Genomic DNA, 24,896 nt, shown 5'->3' with positions numbered 1-24,896 from the left:
CCATTCTGTCTGCCTGTGCTCACTCTCTCCCCCTCTCTCGCTCTGACAAATAAATAAATAAAATCTTAAAAAAAAAAAAAAAAAAAAGATGTGGTCCCACATTTGCAACATAATATTGCTTTATGTAATACAAAAAAGGCAGAGCTGTGGATGGTTCCTGTACATTTATTCTGGTACATCTCAGTAATACTAATGAAGTTGATCCTTTCCTCAACAGGAAAATGCTATTTGTCTGACTCTCCTACAGCATGTTGAAGGATGAGTGCTATCAATAGAAATAAAAAGTGTAACTAAAGTTATGTAATAGATAATTTTAAAACTTTACCATCTTGCTGGCAGTAAAGACATGTGACTTAGAGTTTCAATGAATATGTTGTGGTAAAATTGATGGCATTCATTTTAATTCAGTATCTCAGAAAAAACAGAGAAACATATTATCGTTGTAATAACAGATGGTTCATTACTACTCATGAATTTTTTTATTAAGGGACTGGATCCAACTAAACGTATCTGACAGACACATAAAATACATATGAATATATAATAAAAATAATAGTTCCCCAAGGCTTTCATTATATACACATGATTTAATAGCATTGTCAGAAAAAAACATGATTATGCTGTCAAGTAATAACTTAAAATTAATATTGAGTCATCAGTGTTTTAAAAACAACTATCATTTTAGTCTATACTATTATTTGTTATTCTTGAATACATTTGTTGATTGAATTAATAAAAACTTTCAGTGACAAGAATTAGTGATGTAACAAGTTCAAAAAGTTTTTAAGTTCTATCTTTTACCAAGTCAGATGGACATAACTGGCAGTCCACGTAGCTTCTTCATAAATTCAGCAGGCCAATTAGAGCTGCCAGATAACACTCACAACCAGAAGAGGATCACACTGATCACACCTTTATAGCAAATTTACAGATTATTAAGATTCAGGGGACAATAAACCTGATGGCGTAAACAAACCACCAAGATGAACATATGCAAGTAAATGTTGAAAAGTATGATAGCTTGGAGAATGCAGACTGTGGAGATAAAGTAAAGTCAAATGAAAATATCTGAGAAATAAACACTTAAACAATAACTTCTCTGCTTCAACCTTACTGTTTAACATTCCCTTTCTGCTAAAACAGAAATCGCCAGAGTTTTCAATAACACATCCCTCTGACGCCTTCAGACTTAGTTGCCACCTATTTCAAATTTCTCTGGATTTCATAGTCTTCGGTCACTTTCACAGAGTAAGTCTTTCCATTGTGCATTAACAAAATCCTCTGACTACATGAAAATATGATGGTTCCCTCATCTCCCACTAAAGAGTACACTTCAAGTTCACTCCACAATAATAAAATTTACATATATATAATTTAATAAAATATTTTTTAAAATATAAACTCAATGTGAACATCTTTGTGTTTCTAGGAAGAACCACGGCACCTGGCATGTAGTAGATAAAGACAGTATTTCATCAACAACACCATTGTGCATTTTTAATATCTCTAAAATATGGCTACATCTTAAAATTAACAGTGAAGCATAACTTAATTGGCAGAGCTTTTCTTGATACATACATAATGGTGCCTTTTACAAATGCTGTTTCAGGTTAGATTAAATAGATTAGTAACTGTTAAATTCAGTTGAACTGAATTAAACCAAGGTAAAGCTATATGGTGTCTTTACTAAATTAACCCTCAGAAAACTGAAATTCATGTTTTTTTATTCTTTTCTATGTTAGTCTGTTTAAAATCAGACTGTTTAAACTGTTTTAAAACTGTTTAAAAAGTAAATAAATAAAGCTTGTATTTTATAGAATTAGTAGGTTATACCTTAATTATCTTTAAAAACAACCAAAGTACTATGCCTTTTGACTGAGGTGTTTAATTTTTTTACATTTGAAGTTATTACTGGTAGGAAAGGACTTAACTACTGCCACTGTGCTAACTGTTTTGTCTTTTAGCACTTTTGCCCTCTGTATTTCATTTTTTTTTTTTAATGTAGCAACATACTCATTTCCTTTTGTGTATCTTCTGTAAGTATTTTCTTTCTGGTTACCATAGAGTTCACATAAAACATCTTAAAGTTATAACAACCTATTTTAAGCTAATAAATATATATAAAAACTATACTACTCCTCCTCACATATACTTTGTTATTAATGTTATAATTGGTATCTTTTTATATCATGTATTCATTAACATGTTCACAGGTACTTATTTTTTATACTTTGGTCTTTTTTAAGTTCTATACCAGAATTAAAAGTGATTTATATACCACCATTACAGTACTAAAATACTTTATATTTAGCCTATGTCATACTTTTATATGCTGTCATGTTGCAGTTTAGCATCCTTTTCTTAATTTAGTCTTTGGAATCTAAAGACCATACTTACTTTATAAGTGAAAATGGCCAAAAATGTGCATATGAATTGTTTGGCAATTATAAATCAGACCTGAGGGGTGCCTGGGTGGTTCAGTCACTTACATGGCTAACGCTGGATTTCGGCTCAGGTCAAGATTCCAGGGTGCTGGGACAGTGCCCTGTGTTGGACTCTATGCTCAACGGGGAGTCTGCTTGAGGATTCCCTCTCTCCCTCTCCCTCTACAACCCCTGCCCCCACTCACATGCAACCATGTGTGTGCATATGCTTTCTCTTAAATAAATATTTAAAAAAATTAAATAAATGAGAATTGAGCTTCTAAGACTTAACAGTATTGAAGGAGCTATGTTTCTGAAACCAATAAAGCAGCTCCAGCCCATTAAAATCTTTACCAATTTTAATACCTACCAGTTCCTTTGCTTAGATATGGAGGTTTAAAGAACTTCACAACACCATAGACATTGACAATTGTACCACCCTTAAGTTGATTCAGGGGTGTATATATATAATGTGTTGCTGGAACCTAAGAAAGCGAAGACAGTGAATATATCAACACTAAGTATTTACATTTTAGAATAATTTTATAATTAAATTTTTAAAACAACAACCAATCTAATTGCATTTTTTTCCTTTTAAGTGTCTAAAAAGAGGATATAGCCTGAAAAAAAAAGAAATACACAGCTTATAAAGGTTACTGTACAAACCAACCAGTTTTTCTTACAAAGAATTTTGATTATAAATTATGTAATTTGTACATAATTCTAAGAAATGCAATTTAAGAACTTTCGGTTCTGGATTTTAACTTTGAGTAATATCACTTCAAAACTTGTGGTATATATTTCTTTTTTTCCCCCCTATATTATTATAAAGATTTTACTACAGGTTTTGATTGTAAATGGTATAAATACATTAAAAATGGGAAAAACAGAAAAGAAAAATTGTCTGAAATAATTGTACACAGGTTTGGAAAGAAAGGGGAAAGTGATTTACAAGGACATGTCTGCGTATTAGTCAAACAATCACATCTGGCCCCATCACCTATCCATCCCACCAAAAACCAGAAATAAGGTTACTACCTACTGCACTATAAGTTAAAACTTTAAAATTCAAATCAAAATGAGTTAATTGTTTTTTTCAAGGAAGCTGATCCTTTAGTTCAAGTATAAGAAAGGTAATGCTTAGAAATCTCATCAAACTTTGATATAAAAAATGTTCTAGCTCATAAATGATGGAAGAAAAATAATGGACAGCATATGGGACAGAAAGGAAAGATATGTACCTAGCTGACAAATAACTAGATCGAAGATATTAAAGTTATCTCCCTAATGTATAGATGAATGGGGCAGGCCAGCATATCGCTCAATGGCACTAACCATTATGGTGATCCATGCAATGTACTTGTTAATTCATGAACAACAAACAACTTCTTGATTATAATTTGACTTTCCATGTAAATAACCTAGTATATACGTGCAGAGGATCTAAGTTATAGTCTAATAGATCAGAATATCTGGGATCACTGAAAAAACATTTTTACCAATTTCGTAAGTTCTTTCCTTTACTTCTTCCTTATATACAGGTTTGTGGATGTATCAAATATTTGAAGCTGAGCAGTCTAAAATAATTTTGAGAAAAACTAATACCTGCAGCTAATTCATGCTTTTAAAAAAGTGTATCAACCCTTTTATTGGTTACAGTTTCTTTAAATAACAAATATGAATTATATTTCTATATAGTATTATTCAGAATTTAAAAGTTGTACCCCATAGTCACTGTTAACTAAAACAAAGTTCCTGGACTCTGTTGATTAGAAACAAAAGGTTTAAGAACATAGGCAGAAGGTAAACTTTATATTGAACTTTATCATATATATTACCCTTTTTCCAGTTTTACTCAGCTACATGTAGCTCACCTATAAAAATGGGAATCTTCCTATTGCTTTAACAAAATTTTATAAAATATTAAAAAAAGATAAAGAAATGAAAAATGTATCACAAGTATAATAAACTTCTTAAAATTAAATAATTTGTAAATCACAATTTGGCACATGATATTGTTTATAAATACAACTGATAAAGAAACAAAAGTATCTGCCTGAGGTTTAAAAGTATTAATCCTAGTATCTTCACAAAATAAAATGTTTTTCCCTTTTAATTTTTTTTATGTGTAGCTTATAGAAAATACCAACAGATATTTCAAATAAAAAAACAACCAGTTATTAATTACTAGGTAAACATATAACTCAAATTTAACATTATTAATATCAAAAAGGTAGATATTTTGTTTTCCCATTATATTACTATTTTAAAAATTAGACTATAAGTGGATATCATATATATATGAAATACATACATGTGTGTTATCTTTATATGTGTGTGTGGGTGTGCATATTTTAAATTGAACTGAGTATTATCTTACCAAAGACATTGATTCTGCAGAAAAATCTCTGACAGATTTAACATAAACCTGAAAACAAAAAAAGAGGATTTACTTGTATACAACCATCCTCCAATGTGATTACAGACCTTTAACTGCACCAAAACTACACACTTAACTGCGTAATATTCAAATTCAATAGAATGGCACAAAACTATGCCTTACAAATTAAGACTGCCATGTGCAAAACTGTCTAAGGTTCAGTATAATCCATTAATTTCGATATCAGAGGATCACCCCTAGCCCGTATTTTGTATACTACAGAAAATCAGACAGATGGTGGCCTGCAAGCACAGGACTTGGCCCAGCTCTACTTCTCTGACAGCCTTGACCAAACTGATGGTCTCCATGTGTGCATATGCACACATGCACGCGCACACAGGGCTGTGGGAGGAGGGGTGAAGTGGGAAGCAGAGAATCAGCATCTCTGTAAAGAATAAAATAGAAGGAAATCAGTTTTACCTAAAAAAGGGCACTTGATCAATTTAAAGTGAAATCAAGTAGACCATCAAAAAAGGCTGATGATGTAAGAGTAAAGAATGAGATCTAGAGTACCTACAAAGTTTTAAAAATTCCATTAGTAAATAATTATTTTTAAGGGATCCTTCTTTTCTACCTGGAATCATTCTAAACATAAAGCTGAGAAGAGAATTTTTGCTTTAAACTTAAAATATTTAATTAAAATAATTCAGTCAGGCTAAATAGTTTATCTGCAGATTTACAGAAATACTGTTCCTATTCCATCCCCTTAGCTCATTAAAACCACAAAATAACTGGACTAAAAGTTATACACTTACATAAACAGTTGATCTGAAGTCTTCAAATGCTTTCAAAAATAAGCGATGTTTACCATCGCTGCTTGTAGATGAAGATGCCGACAACACAGTAAATCCAGCTACTGCAATGGTGTCCTACAGAGGAAAAAATGGTTTTAAATCATCAATATCTATAATTCTGAATGTCACATAAATGCTTATTTTTATTATTATTTAAAAACAGGAGTAATTTCTACAACATGGAAAACAGGTTAGCTACATGTGTTTAATGATTCCTGAATATACGACCAAGACTACGACTTCCTCTAAAAGGGCTTCAACATAGTCCTAGACAAGCATAATGTCTCACTTCACAGACCAGGAAAACACTAACTAAATCACTCAAAAATTTTTATTTATTTAGTGGGACTTCAAAAATCAATGTTTATCTCAATTTATATGAATAGGTTTGCAGAAATAATGAGGAGATAACAGATGATCCAAAAGTATTAAGAATGAAATTTAAATGAAACTAAATGTCAGAGTTGAGAGACTACATTGAGAAAGACATGCCATTAGTATTAAAAACTCCATACTGTCACAAAGCTAATACATGTGCATATAAATCCAGGGTATGAGACATAAATAAGAAATTTCTATTTACCTACTAATAAGAAAAAAGTATTTTCCTTCTTCTAAAGTAAGAAGACAGTCCCCATTTATTCTTGCCTCTCTCATTCATTAGTTAAATCTCCTTTTCTTAATTTCCAAATATTGGAACATACACATTCAGCAAATTTTGTCTTGCTGCCCTATACATATGTAATATATAATATGCAGTAATATATGCTACATATATATGTAATTATTATCCTACTCTTCTAATTTTAGCACCAAAACCTTAAATACATAAAAATTCCTGGGTTTTAGGCAGCTTCCTTCAATAATCTTAATTTCTACCAAATGGAAGTATCCTGCATTACAGACTTGCTTTGCACATTTGAGGAAGGGTCTGGTGTCAAGTCCCAGGATTCTCTATTTAGATCCATTAAACAAGGTTGTGAACACCCTGAAAGGCAGGGGTCGTGTCTTTTTTTTTTTTTTTTTAAGATTTTATTTATTTATTTGAGAGGGAGGGAGAGAGAGAACGCACTAGAGCAGAAGTGGGAGGGAGAGGAAGAGGGAGAAGCTGGCTCCCAGCTGAGCAGGGGGCCCAACACAGGGCTCGATCCCAAGACCTTGAGATCATGACACAAGCGGAACACAGACACAGACACCAACATAGCCACCCAGGTTCCCCATGCAGGGTCATGTCCTATTCTGCTCTATATTTATAAGGCTTGGCACAAAGTAGGCCTGCCATTAACAAACCGTGACTCAAAATATGGATCTTATATGGCCTTCCTAAAATCTCGAGCCCTGTTCAGAACTTTTAGCTCTGCAACTTTCTACATTTTTTTTCTTTACATGAGACTATGAACATAACTGTGTTTGTGCCGATAATGCTAAATAACCACAACTCTTCACAGATAAATGGGAGAAAATATTCCTTTTCACTGAATATTCTGTTTTGACCATGTTTTTAGGCAGTATGCATGTATGTATGTATGTATTTATCAGAGAGAGGAAGAGCGCATGCACACAAGCTAGGGGAAGAGCAGGTGAAGGGAGAAGCAGGCTCCTCACTGAGCAAAGAGTCCAATATGGGACTCAATCCCAGGACCTTGAGATCATGACCTGAGCTGAAAGCAGACGACCCTTAACCGACTGGGACACCCAGGGATCCCTAGGCAGTTTTAAAGGGGAGTAAAATAAAAAGTGAGACTGCTTCTGGAATATATTACTCTTAAAACTGAAAAATAAGCAATGGTTTCAACTGCCTAAAACTTCTGATTTAAATGAAAACTTGAGATTTTAGTCAAAGATTTAAAGTTGTTTAATCAAACTCACAGGGAAAGATAAACAGAAGTAGGGAAGTTTTTCAGTTCTAAATTCTCTTAAAAGCACACACAAAAAATAACCTATCTCATATTATTTTCTATTTTACTGAAAAATGTCTTAAATATTATATGAAAAGAAATATATAAAATGCAAACATTATTGTGCAGATGAATATTTTTCTATTTTTCCATATAATCTAAACTTAAGGAGTGTTTATTTTATGATGGAGAAAACATTTTAAATAGAAAAAAAATCACTAAAAGCAGGACATCAGCATTCATAAGAAAATTCTCTTCAAAAGTCTAATTCTATTTCAATATTAGCAATATAATTCAGTAGAAGGCTGTAGTATAACTTTTCTTCTAGCACAAATTTTACAACATAGAAATAACCACCAAAAATATTTAAGGAAACTAATGTGTTTAATTTATTATACTTCTAAACATGAACTTATATTTGAATATATCTATATAAATTATATGGAAGGCCCTCAATGATCCTATCCCAATCTACCTGGCCTATTTTATTTCCATGTATGTCTATTTAATACTATAAAAATCAGATTCTCTTACATTCATAGTGCTTTTCCATGTATATTCTCTGCTTATTCTGAGCCCCTACTAATAACAGCATTTTCCTCTTTTGCATGTATCTGAGCCTATCTATCTTTTAAAACCCAGATTGTAAAAACTTTTCTTATGAGGTCTTAGATTGTTTCTCTCTGAGAAAAATAATTCTTCCTTCCTCTGAACTCTCCTATGCAGTATTTTAATATATTTTGCCTGTGTATTATTTACAAATGATTCTTCATGTTTTTAATGCTTTTAAGTCTATAAGCTCCCTGGGACTAAGAATGTCTTATCTACCTTTATATACCATAAAAGTGGCTGGAAGGAGCTTCTGTTCATAGTACAAGTATATGTTGAATAAATTAATACTGGTAAAATTAAAGTACAAACCTAAACAGAAGAGAGAAAAAAATGAATGACACTTAGAATCTAGTTTCCATGAATTTACAAATTGTAATAGCTTTAAATTAATTCAAATGCACAGAGGATAAGAAAGATAAACATATAATAGGCAGTATTAGTTTGTATAAACACTCATTAGACTGAGATTTAATATGCATTGTTCTAAGTTCTAAGCTTCTGAAAAGAGCATACTGAAGCCATTCAACCAAGAATAGGAATTACACAGTTCAGTGCTAAGAATGCATTCTGATATACAGAGTAAGTATTTTATCTCAATCTGCTGAAGTTATTAGGAAATCAGCCTGAGAAGAATACCATATTACTGAAAGTGATAAGGCTTTGTCAATATCTGTGTATCAATGTTCTAAAAATAAAAACACATTGGTAGACCTGAAATCTTTGAACTCAGGATACTCAGATATCAGCAAGTGGGGCATTTTCTTTTTGTCTAACCTACCCTGTCAGTGTCTTAAAAGGAGTGAGACTTGGTCATTAAACAACTTCCTTTTTGGGTTAGCCAACAGGAATATTCTACTGCAAACCAGTTTCGGAGAAAAAAAATCAATGAAAACAGCATAGATCTTTTTAACATAAAGAAGTGTTCTTAAAAATCAACAATAAAAAAAAGAGCAGACAACTTATTTGCATATTAACATGTCATTTTTACATGCTAATATCTTATAGAACATAATCAGTGGTGGAACAAGAAACAAATCAGTATGTGACTAAAAAAATGTAAACTGCAAGACTAGTATATTAACTTGTTAATTTTTAATTGATAGTGTATCCAAAATTCCCACTTTATTATACTTACAGCAAGCAGGAAAAAGACACAGGAAATATGAAACAACTGATAATCCAAAAAGAAAAACACCTATCTGACTTTAACAGGCATTAAGTGATTTTTACTATGCCGCCCTTGCAAATCCTGTTATTATATTTTAAAACACCAATTAAGAGTGAAAGAGTGAAGGGAGAAGCCAGGAATCTGATGCCACTGATAACGCAGTGACTGATAGAAAATGTTTCTCTAATATAAAAAATGTATTTTATGAACATTAACATATTTGGTTATATAATGTTAAGAACTAAATTGGAAGTACTATAGGCAATATTAGCATAAAATCCAAAATCTGTAAATGGTTTACAAATCCCTGTGTGATCTGATGTCCACCACCTCACCAGCTACCTACTATGCAACATACCCCAGAATAGTTTCTTTTTGTAATTTTTAGCATTCCAGGCTCCTCAGTTAGGGGCTCTGTACATGTTGTTCTCTTTTACTAACCCACTCTCCCAGAACCCATCTTCATTCTTTTGCTACTTTTCTTTTTTTTTTTTTTTTTAAGATTTTATTTATTCATTTGACAGAGAGAGATCACAAGTAGACAGAGAGGCAGGCAGAGAGAGAGAGAGAGAGGGAAGCAGGCTCCCTGCCGAGCAGAGAGCCTGATGCGGGACTCGATCCCAGGACCCTGAGATCATGACCTGAGCCGAAGGCAGCGGCTTAACCCACTGAGCCACCCAGGCGCCCCTACTTTTCTAATTCTACTACTCAATCTCAGTCATATTACATCTGGATAAAATAATCAATTACATAATAACTGTTTAATTTCCTCTGCTCCACTGAGCATTGTCCCATGATGGCAAGGTCCATTACCCTCTTATTCAGGGCATCCAGCACAGAAGACCAAAAACAATCAACAAGTATTTGGACAATTAAATGAATAACCAACTATGTGAATACATATTACTTATATATATGATACCTTCATTAAATCTTAAATAAACTGTATGAGTACTACGAAACTTAATTCAAAAAATCTCAGCATTTCAGAACTGAAAACAGGACTTTAGAGATCATGTAATCAAACACTTTCATTTTTCAGGTAAGAAAATAAGGGCGAGAGAGAATAAATGAACAGTCTAAGGTAACATTCAGCTAAGTAGTTGTAGATCAAGATAAGAATCAAGATCTCCTAATTTCCAAGACAGGCACTACTCTACAACATCCTTCAGAACTAAATCTCAAACGAGGGAAAACAATGTATTGACAAACGTCCGTAATTCTGATGGTTTTGTGATAAAATATTTCTTTAAACGTTCAAAATACTTTAAAAAAGTCCTTCTCCATATTTTATGTCCATTTATTAAATGTTAAATCTTACTTTTAAAGGAAAGCTAAAACTCATACAAAAAAAGGTTCAATTACAGGGTGTATATTCCTGCAAAATGTATCATTAGTCTCACAAAGCAAGGATTGAAATTTTGTTAAAATTCATTTTAATGTTTACAATTTTTTTTTTTTTGTAATCAAATGGGAGCTAACCTTAAGGGAATAAGCCAATGACAAATAAAGGTTTAAGAACTGAATGAAGAGTGTTTGCTTCAGCAGCACATACACTAAAATTGGAACAATACAGAGAAGATTAGCATGGCCCCTGCGCAAGAACTGAATTAGAAAATCCATTCTTCTACACAAAGAGTTTTACCTTTGACTTTCAATAATTTTTAACCTTACTACTATAAACTCTTAAATAAATAGCCTAATTAGACCTCCCCAATGAGCAGCATTCATGGATTTTAAACCCAGAAAGATTTTAAAGTAAACTGTGACCTCATTCTTGTATAATTATATCTTAAAAAGGAAAAACTTTGGCTTACCATTATTAACATTCTAGGTTAGCTGACAAGTACTAATTAGCCAGTATAGTTCTATTGTTTTAATGAATACTTATTTAAAGTATATTTCAATTGCAGAAAACACCTTTCATATGTCAGTTAGGGAAAATACTAATACCTCATACATTGTACATATTTTGTAGATGCACTGCACATATTTTGCTAGTTCATTGTATTATAACCCTTTTATTGTGTTTCCAAATAATAATATAAGAATCTTAAAGGAAAAGATAAAAATGTATTTAAAATATAAACAGATCCCTAATATTCAATACCATGTATTTTTAAAACCCTTCTCCTCTAAAGATGTCCAAGATATGCTGTTAAATAAAGCAATTTATAAAACATGAATAGTACTGTCATTTGATGAAAAATGTGCATGTATGAGCTTATCTACATGCATAGATAGATATAGACATACATGCATAAGTACACAGAGATATACACACATATACATAAAAGTTGGAAAGGTACAAGGTAAAGAAGCAGGGATTTTATCTAATTTTATCACACTAGGCAATATGAGTGGCTTCAGAGGGAAAGGGGCAGCTTCTGCTTTTCTGGTTATACCTTTCCACACAACTTGAATGTTTTTTTAAAACCTTCAAGACCGGGCAAAAAGAACAAAATCTTCTAAATCAAACTATTTACAAGATCTAATCCAAGTTCATGCTACCTTCCTGAGCAGGAAAAGAATACAGTTGTATACAAGTTCTATAACAATACTTAGGATATTATATTTGTATAGAATCTTACAGTTTACAAAGTGCTTCGATACATGTTTATCATTTGAGCCTTTAGTAATCTTCCGCAGTAATTGTCATCTGTAGTTTTATGAAGACCGCCACTGTAAAGCTAAGGTTTGTTATAGGACTTCCACTAAAAATAATACAGGATATTTACAAGACACTAATTTCCAATATCAAATCATTATTATTTCTGTATATGGGCACATAACTAATTACTCTTGGAACTTCAATATTAACTCAACTATACACCATAATAGAATCATATGAAATTCTGTCCTTAAAAAGCAGTTAATGATCATGGGTTCATGGATCTTTCTGAGCGTAAGAGTTATAAATGACCTTCTCAGAGAGGGGAAAAAAAAAATACATATATACATTTACATACACATTTAACTGGTTCAAGAACCTCTTCTGAGGCACCTGGGTGACTCAGTCAGTTAAGCACCTGCCTTCAGCTCAGGTCATGCTCTCTGGGTCCTGGGGTTGAGCCCTGAGTCGGGCTACCTGTTCGACAAGGAGTTTGCTTCTCCCTTTTATTCCCCTCTGTGCAATCCCTCTCTCTCAAATAAATAAATAAAATCTTAAAAAAAAAAAAAAAAAGGATCTCTTCTGATGATTTGTACACTGCTGGGAGTTCACTGAAGATCCCTGAACCCTAGAATACTCTTCTTTTACAAACAGATGGTCTTTTCACAAAAATTAATTTTACAGCTAGTTGACTTTTTTTTTTTTTTTAAAGATTTTATTTATTTATTTGACAGAGAGAGACACAGTGAGAGAGGGAACACAGCAGAGGGAGTGGGAGAGGGAGAAGCAGGCTCCCCGTGGAGCAGGGAGCCTGATGCGGGGCTTGATTCCAGGCGGGAGCCTGATGTGGGACTCAATCCCAGGGCCCTGGGATCCTGATCTTACCCAAAGGCAGACGCTTAACGACTGAGCCACTAAGGTACTCCAGCTAGCTGACTCAAAAAAAAGGATGCTAGAGCCTCCCTCCTTACCATGCATTACAACTGTCTTTTTTTCTCTGGCCAGAATTTGAAGCAGAGAGTTGAATATCTTACTTATTAAAAAATATCAGGACAGAAGAAAGGAAAGGCAACTTTAATGATCTTAGCAAGTTGAAAGGACGGTCTGTGAAATCTTTAAAAATGCTAAAAGTGGACTTCTTGGGGCAACTTGTGTCTTGGTTAAGTGTCTGCCTTCGGTTTGGGTCATGATCCCAGGGTCCTGGGATCAAGTACTGCATTGGGCTCTCTGCCTAGCAGGGAGCCTGCTTCTCCCTCTTCCTCTGCCTGCTGCTCCCCCTGCTTATGCTCTCTCTCTCTCAATCTGTCAAATGAATGAATAAAATCTTTGGGAATAAAAAGTGGAACTCTTTACAGAATGGAAAGAATCATCCGAAATAAGAACATAAAACTACATTTCATATTTATTTCATATATTCTGTAATTCTTGAAAACTAAATATTACTAACTCAATGTATCAGGGCAAAACTTCCCTGTGTGTGTCTAGCAGCCTGAAGAATAAGGAAGCTGTTAACAGCATTTATTTGGTTTTACTTTTTTTTTTTTTTTTGGAAGGATGGGGAGTCAGAGAAAATATGTTATAGCTTAGTATCACATGCAAATTCATCACTGAACTGATGTATTTTTCTTTTTTCCCTATCTCAACAAAGCACTGTAACATACTGTTTTCCATTTCAAAGGAAAAATGTTATATAAGTTATTTTTCTTAATGAGTGAATCTTTCCCTGTTAAACACCTACTTAATGTTCTCACTTTCATCCATATTCTCTCCCTTTTTCTCCCTCTCCACTTCATCATTTCTGGAGACTATGGCCCTTAAAAAAAATGCCATGACTTCAGATCTCCTTGAGCACTGAATTCTTAATAATTCAGAACTGTCATCACGAATATTAATTATTTTACCTAAGCTGAAATAAAGTCATGCCTTCAAGAGCAAGAATAATGATAATAGGAACAATAATAGTAATGACAACATGCCTTTACTGGAGGCACCCACAAAAAGTGCCCCATCAAAATAGGTATATAGAGCTACTGATTTCTATCCTACCTAAGTGGCCTGAAGCAAACTGGCAGATAACACCTCTTTTTTAGTATATTTGCTTCTGGAACTTTGCTATGCCATAACAACTAGATTAGAACTGTGTATCTCCAATTTTTAAAATTGCACCTAAAATTACTCTATTTATCATCCTAAGAGACAGTCTGATGAAATATCATAGGAGTTTTCGGATGTCAATCACAAAGGAAATACTTATTTCCTTAAATTCTAGAATTTTAAAATACACCAGGGGTTTAATAACAAACTTTTCACAGAAGTGAAAAATCACTACACCGATTCTCCTTTCCTTTATTCAAATTATGAATTAGGAAAACATTAATGGAGTTACCACCTCTTCTTTGTCTTTTTGGCCAAAAGGACAAAATTTGAGTTCAGCAATCTATTCCCAAAACGCTGATTAGAAGAAAAAAAAAAAGGTAGATTTTCTGACAGTTAACATGAAATAAATCTTTATTCTAGACTCCAAAGACAGGTTTTACAAAAACAGCATTTCTCAAGTCCACTAAATCATTTATAAATGGTAAGTTTCTGAAACCACAGTATTCCAGAATTACTCAGAATTCTCAGCTAATCCAACATTCTTACTTTATATTTGATTTAATTTACATCTGGAGATTATCAATGGTTACTCAAAAGCCAGTAATTAACTGGAAGCCACACTTCTGGGCTCAGACCAAGGTGCACTTTCTCTCGCTGCTTTTCCTCACTGGGGCTGCATCTAATTACAGTAAGATAAAGAGTCATAACAATAATAACAGTGGTCACACACTAAGTTCCCACACAGTGCCAGCAGTAGGTACATTTATCTCTAATCCTGACAACAATCCAGAAAGGGTGGTATTAATACTATCTTGATTTTTTAAAGAATTTTAAAATTAATTTTTATTCATTTTAATCTAAAGGTTAATTTTTTAAACAAAAAATTTTGAATAATTTTTTAAATCTTTCAAGATTAAAATTGAAAAACACTGAACAGAGTTAAGCATTTTGCCCCAATCACACCTGCTGGGATTTAGATACTGACCCCCTGCTGTGTCTGGAACATGCACTCATACTTCTCAGCCTTTACACTTACAAATTCCTGGTTACTCCAAATATCTAAGGACCACTTTACTTCTTTCAAGTTTCTGCTCAAATATCAAAAAATTATCAGAGTCTTTCCTTCATCAAATTAAAATATATCCTCACAACTCTCTCTCCCCCTGCTTTATTTTCTCCACAGCACTGTCTGCCACTTAGAAAATTATGTTTATCTGTTCACTGTCTACCTTTCTCCAACAGAAAGCATGCTGTGTAAGAACTGTGAAGGACTCATTTTCTATTACATATCTGTATTGCCTAAATATTGCACTGCAGACATGTGTTTTTTTAACTGAAGCAAAATATAATGGAAAACTTGCCATTTAACTATTTTTTAAGTTTTTTTTTTTGTTTTTTTTTTTAAAGATTTTATTTGTTCATCTGACAGAGAGAGGGAGAGAGAGATCACAAGTAGGCACAGAGGCAGGCAGAAAGAGACGGGGGAAGCAGGCTCCCTGCCAAGCACAGAGCCTGATGTGGGCCTCGATCCCAGGACCCTGAGATCATGATCTGAGCTGATGGCAGAGGCTTAACCCACTGAGCCACCCAGGTGCCCCATTTTAACCACTTTTAAGTGTATAACTCAATGGCATTAATTACAATCACAATGTGTGCAACCATCACCACTACCTATTGTCAAAACTTTTCTTCACCCCAAGTAGAAATTTTTTAACCACTGAGGAAAAACTCCCCATTCCCCCCCACCAACCCAGGCTCTTGGTAATCTCTCATCTACTTTCTGTCTCTGTGAATTTGCCTATTCCACATATTCATATAGGTGGAATCACACAATAGTTGTCCTTCTGTATTTGGCTTCTCTCACTTAGCATAACATTTCCAAGTTCATCCATGATGTAGCATGTATCAGAACTTCATTCCTTTTTATGGCTGAGCAATATTCCATTATATGACTATAGCACATTCTTTATCTATTCATCTGCTAATGGACACTTGGGTTCTTGCCACCTTTTGGCTATTATAAATGAGGTAGTCCCCCCTTGTGTGTGATTTTGCTTTCCATGGTTTCAGATGCCTACTGTCAACCATGGTCCAGAAACGGATGATCCTCCTTCTGACGTACTGTCAGAAGGTTAATAGTAGCCTAAGGCTATACTGTGGTGCCTACACCATTCACCTCACTTCATCTCATCATGTATGCCTTTTATCATCTCACATCATCACAAGAAGAGTAAGCACTGTACAATATTTTCAGAGAAAGAAACCACATTCACATTAATTTTATTACAGTATATTACCATAAATGTTCTATTTTATTATTGATTGTTACTAATCTCCTGCTGTGCCTAATTTATAAATTAAACTTATTATGACAGATGTGTATATATAGGAAGAACAATGTATATAGGGTTCAGTACTATCCACAGTTTCAGGCTTCCAGTGGGGGTCCTAGAACCTGTCCCCACAGATAAAGGGGGGAACTGCTGCAATGCTCCAACCAAACACTCGTGTACAAATATCTGTTTGAATTCTTGTTTTCAATTATTTTGTCTGTATATTTATTAGTGGGGTTGCTAGGTCATATCATGATTCTAAGAAGAAACATCCAACTGTTTTCCACAGTGGCTGTATCATTTTACACCAAATGGATGTTAACACCTTTGTCAAAAATCAACTGCCCATAGATATATGGGTTTACTTCTCGACCCTTAACTCTATTCTGTTGGTATACATATCTATCTTTATAACAGTCCCACAGTGTTGATTACAGTATCTTTGTGCTGAGTTTTGAAATCAGGAAGTGTGAGTCCTCTGACTCTGTTATTCTTTTCCTAGATTGTTTCAAGGGTCCCTTGAAACTCTCAATGAATTTGAGAGTCGGCCTTTCCATTTCTAAAGTCTGATAGAATCTTGATAGGGATATTACACTAAATCTACAAGTCACTTTGGTTGGTACTGATAGCTTAACAATATTGTCTTCCTACCCAAGAATACAGATGTCATTCCACTTATTTAGGTCTTATTTAATTTCTTTTAGCAATGTTTTTTAACTTTCAGTGTAGAAATCCTTCACCTCATTGGTTACATATACTCATAGGTATATTATTCCTTCAGATGCTAACACACACAGAATTGTTTTCATAGCTTCCTTTCCACACCACTCATTATGGGTAGTAACAACGGATTTTTATGTGTCCACTTAGTACCCTCCAATGCTGCTGAATTCATTTATTAAACCTAGTGGCTTTCTTTTGGATTATCTGGGATCTACAAATACAGAATCATGTCATATGAAAATAGAGACAGTCTTACCTCTCCCTTTAAAATTAGGTGTCTTTTATTTCATTTTCTTATATAACTGCTCTGGCTAGAACTTTCAGTGGAATGTTGAAAAGCAGTGGTAAAGTAAGCATCCTTGTCTTGTTCCTAATCTTAGTGAGGAGCTTTGAGTTGTTCACCACTGAGTTTGATGTTACCTGTGAGTTTCTCATAATTTCCCTATATTGTGTCGAGGAAGTTTCCTTATGTTCCTAGTTTCCCAAGTGTTTTGATTACAAAAGTGTACAGGATTTTATCAAATGCCTTTTGTGTATCAGTTAAGATGACCATCTGTTTTTTCCCTTTTTCTATTAATGTGATGTGTTACATGGACTGATTTTTTTATGCTGAACCAAACCGTACTCCTGGGACTTTGTCATAGTGTCTGCTCCTTTTAATCTGCTGTTGGCTCAGTTTGGTAGCATTTTGTTGAATTTAACAGGCATGTATTTTGAAACAATTATCAGAAAATGATATAAAAATACAGTTATAACATATATTTTTTAGTTATTAAGAATTATTTTTTAATTGAGGGCAAAATGTACATATCCTTAAGACATTCTGTTAAATATTAAATATTAAAATGAAGTGAACGGAAAAATTGTCCCTTTTTATGTCAGTGTTAAGTTTTATAATCTCTTTGGAATGTTACAATTTTAAAACTATTTCTGAAATATCCTTTTTATATACCTGCAGATAATGAATCTGTAAAACAAAAGAAAATAAAACAAAAAAAGATCTACAGAATGAATATAACATCAATAATTTTAAATTATACTCCTAAAACAAAAAGTAACATGAAAATAATTTACCCCTTCATAGAAAACTTTTGCACAGTCCTTTGCTAATTTTCCAAAAAATAATACATTGATGGTGTTGATCTCTGAATTTGAATTTTCTTGTTCTATAGAGGAAAAAACACATACAGAAAAACACTAATTAGAGCAGTTTTACACACATAAGAGAACTGACTGATAACTACATTCTAAAAACTGTAGTTACTTCAAAATATAATTATGAAGAATAAGTAAAATTTTTATAAATCACTTTTAGTTTAACGCCGTAAGTAATGCAAAGATAACGCACAGAATACTATTAGGTACTAAAACCAAAATTATAACAAGATTCAACTAGAATACATTTTATAAATTTCTATAAATATTACATTAACAGCATAAAATATTCACATTCTATTTATTTTCCATGTTTATAATAAAAAGAAATTGAGTGTGGTAATTATTCAATTTTTACACTATATAACATATCACCCCCCAAATAGTTCATTTTCTGAACTTCCAGCAATCTACAGTGTCAGCACATTAAGTTTTAATATAGATAAGTGTGATTTTCTCCTCCAGCACACACAAATTAAAGAGTAAAAGAATAGTGTATGTGTAAAGACCAAACTATCTATGATTTTGAAAATGAAACTCAATTGGGAAAAAAAAGAATTTCCACAATTTTCACTCTCCAGAGATCACCTTCTACAACCAGAGCAGCAGGGCCAAATGCTAAGACTCAATTATATCATCTGAGGAAAGTTTCATTCATATCAGCTTTCAAATATTCAACCACTCCAAGAAACTGCCTTTGTATCAGATTTTTATGCATCTATAGGAGTATATGAAAGATCTTTCCCAAAATGATATCCTTTTTTGTGTGACTTAGAATTCTTGAATCTGCTACTCTGTCAGATCTGGTGGCATGCAGCAGTGAAACAACTGCCTCACAGCTGCTTACTGCCTCCCTTTACTTACCTCTTCAACTCCTCAAAACAAGTGTATACATAAACTGAATCACTAATGTGTATCAAATATAAAAACACAGTGATTTCTAACACTGTTAATATCTTAAACGACCTATCAGATGTCTGTGTCTGGCCATGATGGACAAATAGAGACCGGGTTTATTCTCCAGTCTTAAAATGACTAGAAAGCTAAGGAAAAATATGTGAAACAACAGTTTTCAGGTACCAGACAACAGGAAGTGCAGGAAAGTGTTCTGAGAAGGAAAATAAGGTAATACCCCTGGCTTACTTCCTGAAGAATTTCCACGCAGCAGAAAATGGAGTTAAAATGCAACAAAGCTCAGCCAGCCTTCACCAAATTCGGAAGAGTTCAGATACGAGGACAGCAAGGTGGCTAGAATTTGCAGGGCAGAGTGCCAAAAACAGCAGCACAGATAGAGAGTGCTCTGCACCCTGAGATGGGTCCTTCAGGTCTTTGCCTGAACACTTATCTCCAAGTACGTGGAAGATAAGTATCTCATGAAGAGAAAGGACCACATGAAAGGAAAAGGCAGAACAATTCTGAGATACACAGGGCTAGGAATTGTTCTGGTTCCAACCACACAGAATGAAATCCTCATACACAAGGCAGAGAGCAGAATTGTCAGAAGGGTATTTCCTTAGTGATAAGGCCAAATTAGTCTGAAAATAAAGGCTGTTTGATACCCACCCAACAAAGCGAATCAAACTGATTCCAGGAAAATTAAATGTATCCCAAAATAAAGACAAGTAATATTTAAAGGATGGATAACAAATAAATCCAACATGATAATATAAAATTCTAAATGTTTGGTGTCCAGTAAAAAAAATTACCAGCCATGAACATGATTAGGAGAAATGGAAGATATTTAAAAAATCTCAAAATGAACTTTCGAAGTTGAAAAATATAGTATTAGAAGTTAATAGTACATTGAGTGGAAATAATAGCAGATTAACAAAAAATAAAATGTTACAGAAAACTAAAAAACAGAAAAGAATCAATGAAAAGAAAAGGTGATTTTAAATATCAATAAAATAAATATCTAGCCAAAATGATCAGGGGGAAAAATAAGAAAGTAGTCACAAATTATCAAATAAATGAAACGACATCACTATAAGTCCTACCAACATTAAAAGTATATCAAAAATATATTATGAATAACTTTATACCAATATTGTTGACAACTATGATGAAATAGACAAATTCCTTCAGAAACAAACTACTGAAGCTTACTCAAGGAAAAAAGAAAAAAAAGAAAAGCCCTATTAATAAATAAATACACTGAACTTAGGGTTTAGAACTTTCCCATAAAGAAATTTCCAGGCACAGTTGGCTTCACTGATGAATTCTACAAACATTTAAGGAAGAAATAAAAGCAATTACAGATAAACTCTTCCAGAAAATAGAAGGAGGCACTTAACAGCTCTTACCAGGAAGACAGCATTACGCTGATACTAAACTCAAAATCATTACAAGAAAAGAAAGACATGGAACAACATCCTTCATAAACTTAGATGTAAAAATCCTTAATTAAGTATTTACAAATTAAACCTAACAATATATCAAAAGAATGATTCATCAGGCCTACCACCTTATTATGCTTTATTTTTCTTCAGACCACATTTCTATCTAATACTACATATGTAATTATTTATTGAATTTATGTACCCCCCTAAAATGTAAACTTCATGAAGGCAAGGGCTTTATTTTGGTCACTGCTGTATCTCCCACACCTAGAACAGTGTCTAATATATAACTGGTTTTCAGTAGTTAAAGTATGTTGTAATTCAAAGTCTGTTTCCTACTGACTGCGGCAGGCCATTCTTCAGTCCAATTTCACGACTTGGATGAGACCTATTCTGGTTCTCAAATACTCCACGGCAGCTCTTCCTAACCTACCAGGATTATTTCACGGTTACTAGGAAGAAGGCATAATCTCATATAACTATACCTAGATAACAAATAACATGCTGAAACAGTGTTTTAAGTTTGCTAAGCTGTTTAGGTCACACTAGTGAAACTAGAAGCAGGGGGACCAGTTAGCTATTTTAACAGTTTAGATGTGAGATTAAAGGAATCTGAAATAAAACAGAAGAAATGGGTGAGGGGAAAGAGGATAGATGGTATAGAAGAATTTATTTCATTCTATAGTTTTTTATACTACTGTATATGTATTACCCATTAGAAATCATTTCTGTGCTCATGCGTGTACAAATATATATTAAGTTATCCATTTGTAGATTATAAGATTAAAAAAAAGGTTAAGCAGAAATTGTCTTATTACACTGTATACCTTGTAGTGCAATCTTCAAAACAGCTGTTCTGTTTCCACCATAAGTTAAAGAAGAAATAAGTGAGAGTTTTCCCTAAAATGAGAGAAAAATGATTATACAGAAAACCCAAGAGCTTATTATAACACCAAGAGATAAGTTAAAATTGGAAAAACTATTTTAAAAGCAATAAACTTTTATTTTTCCAAAAAAAATCAAAGTACTATGTTCAAGTCACCATATTTAAGAAATGAAAGTGATTTTACTGAAGAAATTTCAGAAGGCCTAATTATTTAGGGTCAAAACTTAATTTTTTAAACAATCTTATTAGTTAAATATTATACAATTCCTCATTTTACAGATAAAGATGAGCTAGCTCAACTTCAGCTTCCTTTTAACCCCCATAAGGCTGTTCTCTACAGAAGAAAAATGAAGTTTGCTCCTAGAAAGAAATAAACACTAATTTAAAGAATTAAAAAATGCAAAATGGTAATGTCATAAATGAGGGCAGTGCAGACAAAGCAATGAACTAAAGCACACAGAGTTTAGTCCTCATTCTTCTATAACTAACAAAGTCTGTCACCTTAAAAAAGCTATTTAATCACAGTCTCTCAGATAAAATGAAGTATTTAATGTAGGTAGTTTCTATACTTTCTTCTGGCTCTAAAATTTAACGATCCTATGAATAAAATACATTATAGATCTCTTTGAAAACTTCCACGTAGAAATAAAATGTATTTAATAAAATTTAAAAATGGATCTCTGGGGTGCCTGGGTGGCTCAATCAGTTAAGCGGCTGCCTTCGGCTCAGGTCATGATCCCAGGGTCCTGTTCAGTGGACAGCCTGCTTCTCCCTCTCCTTCTGTCTGCTGCTCTGCCTACTTGTGCTCTCTCTCTTTCTCTGTCAAATAAATAAAATCTTTTAAAAAAATAAAAAATAAAAATGGATCTCTAATACATATCTCCCACACTAATATTCCAGATTTTGATATAACCAGCAACAACAAAAACCTACATTCCTACACCAATTTTACTTATAAACTAGGAATTAAAAAAAATTAAAATAAGGCTATCAGCCACGCATGATTCAGTCAGAAGTAAAAATAGTTCCACTTGGAGGTAGAAAGCTAGAAAGTACAACAAAAGGTTGGACAATGTACAAATTTCAACCTTTTTTTGACCTGCCAGAGAACTAAAATCAAAAGACAACCAACTAACCAGAAATCTAGGAAAAGAGAAGTATCTCCACTAAGAGAGGGACAACAGTGAGTGGAGGTCACAAGGTAACCAACTAATCAGAAATTTAAAGAAAGGGAAGATCTTCAAGAAGAGATGGGTGGCAAGCAGTTGCTCACCTGAAGTAAATGGCAAATGCTGCCTGACATCTGTCAGAAAATTCATCTAACATTTTAACAAGTTGCTAAAGGCTAAGTGTGGGCTACGGAGAAGACCTGGAACCTGTGGGAGCTGCAAACACAAGTGGGAATTCACACCCATTTATAAGCTCTTCTCCAAAAATCTGATGACAAAGGTCAGGCCAGGAGTCAGGGTAAGGATGGTAGCAGTTATTGTAGGAAACCCTGCCTGGGTTCCCCATCTCCCTTCCCCGTATTTCTCTCAAAACGAAGTCCTTAAACTGCTTAGGAGGGCAAAGTTCTTAAACTCCTAGGAGGACAAAAGCTATGACTCTCGTTAGAGCTTTCGTGAACACGTACTGCAGAAAAAAACACTCTCTACTCTTCTAGGGATAAGGAAAAAGGGGTATACAGTTGTGAGCGCCAGACCTACAGCTAGGGACAGGGCAGAATCACTAGCAGACCTCACCTGCAAGACCCAAGTCACCTTGCCTGACAACATCAAGACTAAATCACAACAAAGGACATCCACTTAATCACAAGATTAATTAACATGATGTACTACTGGGACAGAGGCACAAGAGCTGGGAGAGAAACCAGCAGAAGTTAAGCACAAGGAAAAGACCTAACTAAAGACAATGAGAAAACCCCTCTGGCCAACCAAACTTCCTTCTAAATACAAAGAAATTCTAAAGGAATTTAAAGCTTATAGCACACTGAAGTAACCAAAATAACAAAGCCGAAACCTCACTCAACTTCTAACTAGATTAACTCAACACACCACACTAAAGGCCTCTGCAGAAAGACCCGCACATTCCCAGGAATAAAAAACTACTGCCTTTGGTTCCCACTGCCCGTCACAGGAGGTACAGCCTACAACAACAAATTATGAGGCATATAAAAACACAGGAAAGGACACACTATCAAGACACAAAGTAATCAAGAGAACTTTGATCAGATTAAATTAATCAAAATGAACTTAAAACGGGTGCTTTTGTTACTCTTCCACTTGATCCACCTGGATGAAAGCTCTAAGTGAGAGTTCAGAATGACTGAAAAATGACATTCTGCTTTCTGGAATGGGACACACAGATTTTATAACAATGGAGAGCTAAAAACTCAGGCACCTAGGGAGAGAGGCCCAGCACCTGGGGAGGAGCTCCCAAACCTGGAAAATGTACTCCTCAAACATCAAGAGAAAAAAGTGGAAGTTGAACTAAACAATAAGCTTCGGAAGTTTAAGGATGACTGAATAGTGAGAGACTTCCAGGGAGATTTATGTCCTCAGAGTTATGTGTTTACATTTCAATAAGGGATGGAGAAACCCTTGAGACAGTTCTTTACATTCTCAATGATGTATTTACATTCAGGAGATGAGGTTTCTGTCCTGTCTCTCAGGAGGAGAGGGTAATGCTGGATAGCTGTCCTACATAAACTCCCAGATTCATAATTTCAAGGTTCCTTTTCTACAGTCCAAGAAATCCAATTTTCACCCACAGGAAGACTTTTGATCCTCACCACATTGCCGTGAATGAGGAAGATGGGGGATAGAAAACTGAGTCATTGCTGAGAGTAAAAATTATAGTTGGCCTATACTCCAGAAATCTCATTTTAGCTTTCAGGATAAAAGTGAATATTAGATATTAAATGTATCACCCCCCCCATTTTTTTTAAAGATTTCATTTATTTGACAGAGAGAGACACAGAGAGAGAAAGAACACAAGCAGGGTAAGTGGGAGAGGTAGAAGCAGGCTCCCTGCTGAGCAAGGAACCCAATGTGGGGCTCGATCCCAGGACCCCGGGATCATGACCTGAGCCTAAGGCAGACACTTAATAACTGAGCCACCCAGGTGCCCCGTATCACCCCCAATTATAAGAAGGAATACTAAGCAAATTCATCTCTGGCTGTACTACAAGAAATGCTAATGGACATTTTTCAAGATGAAGGGAAACTTGGGTCTACTGGTAAAAATAAAACACATCAGAAATAGTAAATATGTCAGTCAGTATAAAAGACTATATTTTTGCCTTCTCTTAATTTCCTTAAAAGACAATTTCCCGGGACGCCTGGGTGGCTCAGTTGGTTAAGCAGCTGCCTTCGGCTCAGGTCATGATCCCAGTGTCCTGGGATCGAGTCCCACATG

The 24,896-nt window shown here is 34.1% G+C and overlaps 1 protein-coding gene across 6 annotated transcripts in view; it reads right to left on the bottom strand.

The window, feature by feature from the left end:
• Positions 1–24,896, bottom strand: part of LOC111152036 (protection of telomeres 1) — a 77,478-nt gene that overhangs the window by 46,819 nt on the left and 5,763 nt on the right. For 5 of the 6 annotated variants that reach the window (XM_022510314.1, XM_022510313.1, XM_022510315.1 and 2 more), the window contains 5 exons: positions 21,421–21,493; positions 18,174–18,265; positions 5,619–5,732; positions 4,804–4,851; positions 2,794–2,908 (listed from right to left, as the gene is read on the bottom strand). In XM_022510314.1, coding sequence (XP_022366022.1) covers positions 2,794–2,908; positions 4,804–4,851; positions 5,619–5,732; positions 18,174–18,265; positions 21,421–21,493 — 442 coding nt within the window. The remainder of the gene's footprint in view (positions 1–2,793; positions 2,909–4,803; positions 4,852–5,618; positions 5,733–18,173; positions 18,266–21,420; positions 21,494–24,896) is intronic. The other variant, XM_022510318.1, reaches the window with a different exon arrangement.

Source organism: Enhydra lutris, unplaced genomic scaffold (assembly GCF_002288905.1).
Source record: "Enhydra lutris kenyoni isolate GAN:26980312 unplaced genomic scaffold, ASM228890v2 scaffoldscaffold27, whole genome shotgun sequence".
Taxonomy (NCBI): Eukaryota; Metazoa; Chordata; class Mammalia; order Carnivora; family Mustelidae; genus Enhydra; species Enhydra lutris.
Note: the sequence above shows the minus strand (reverse complement) of the source record. Positions and strands in the feature narration are given on the sequence as shown.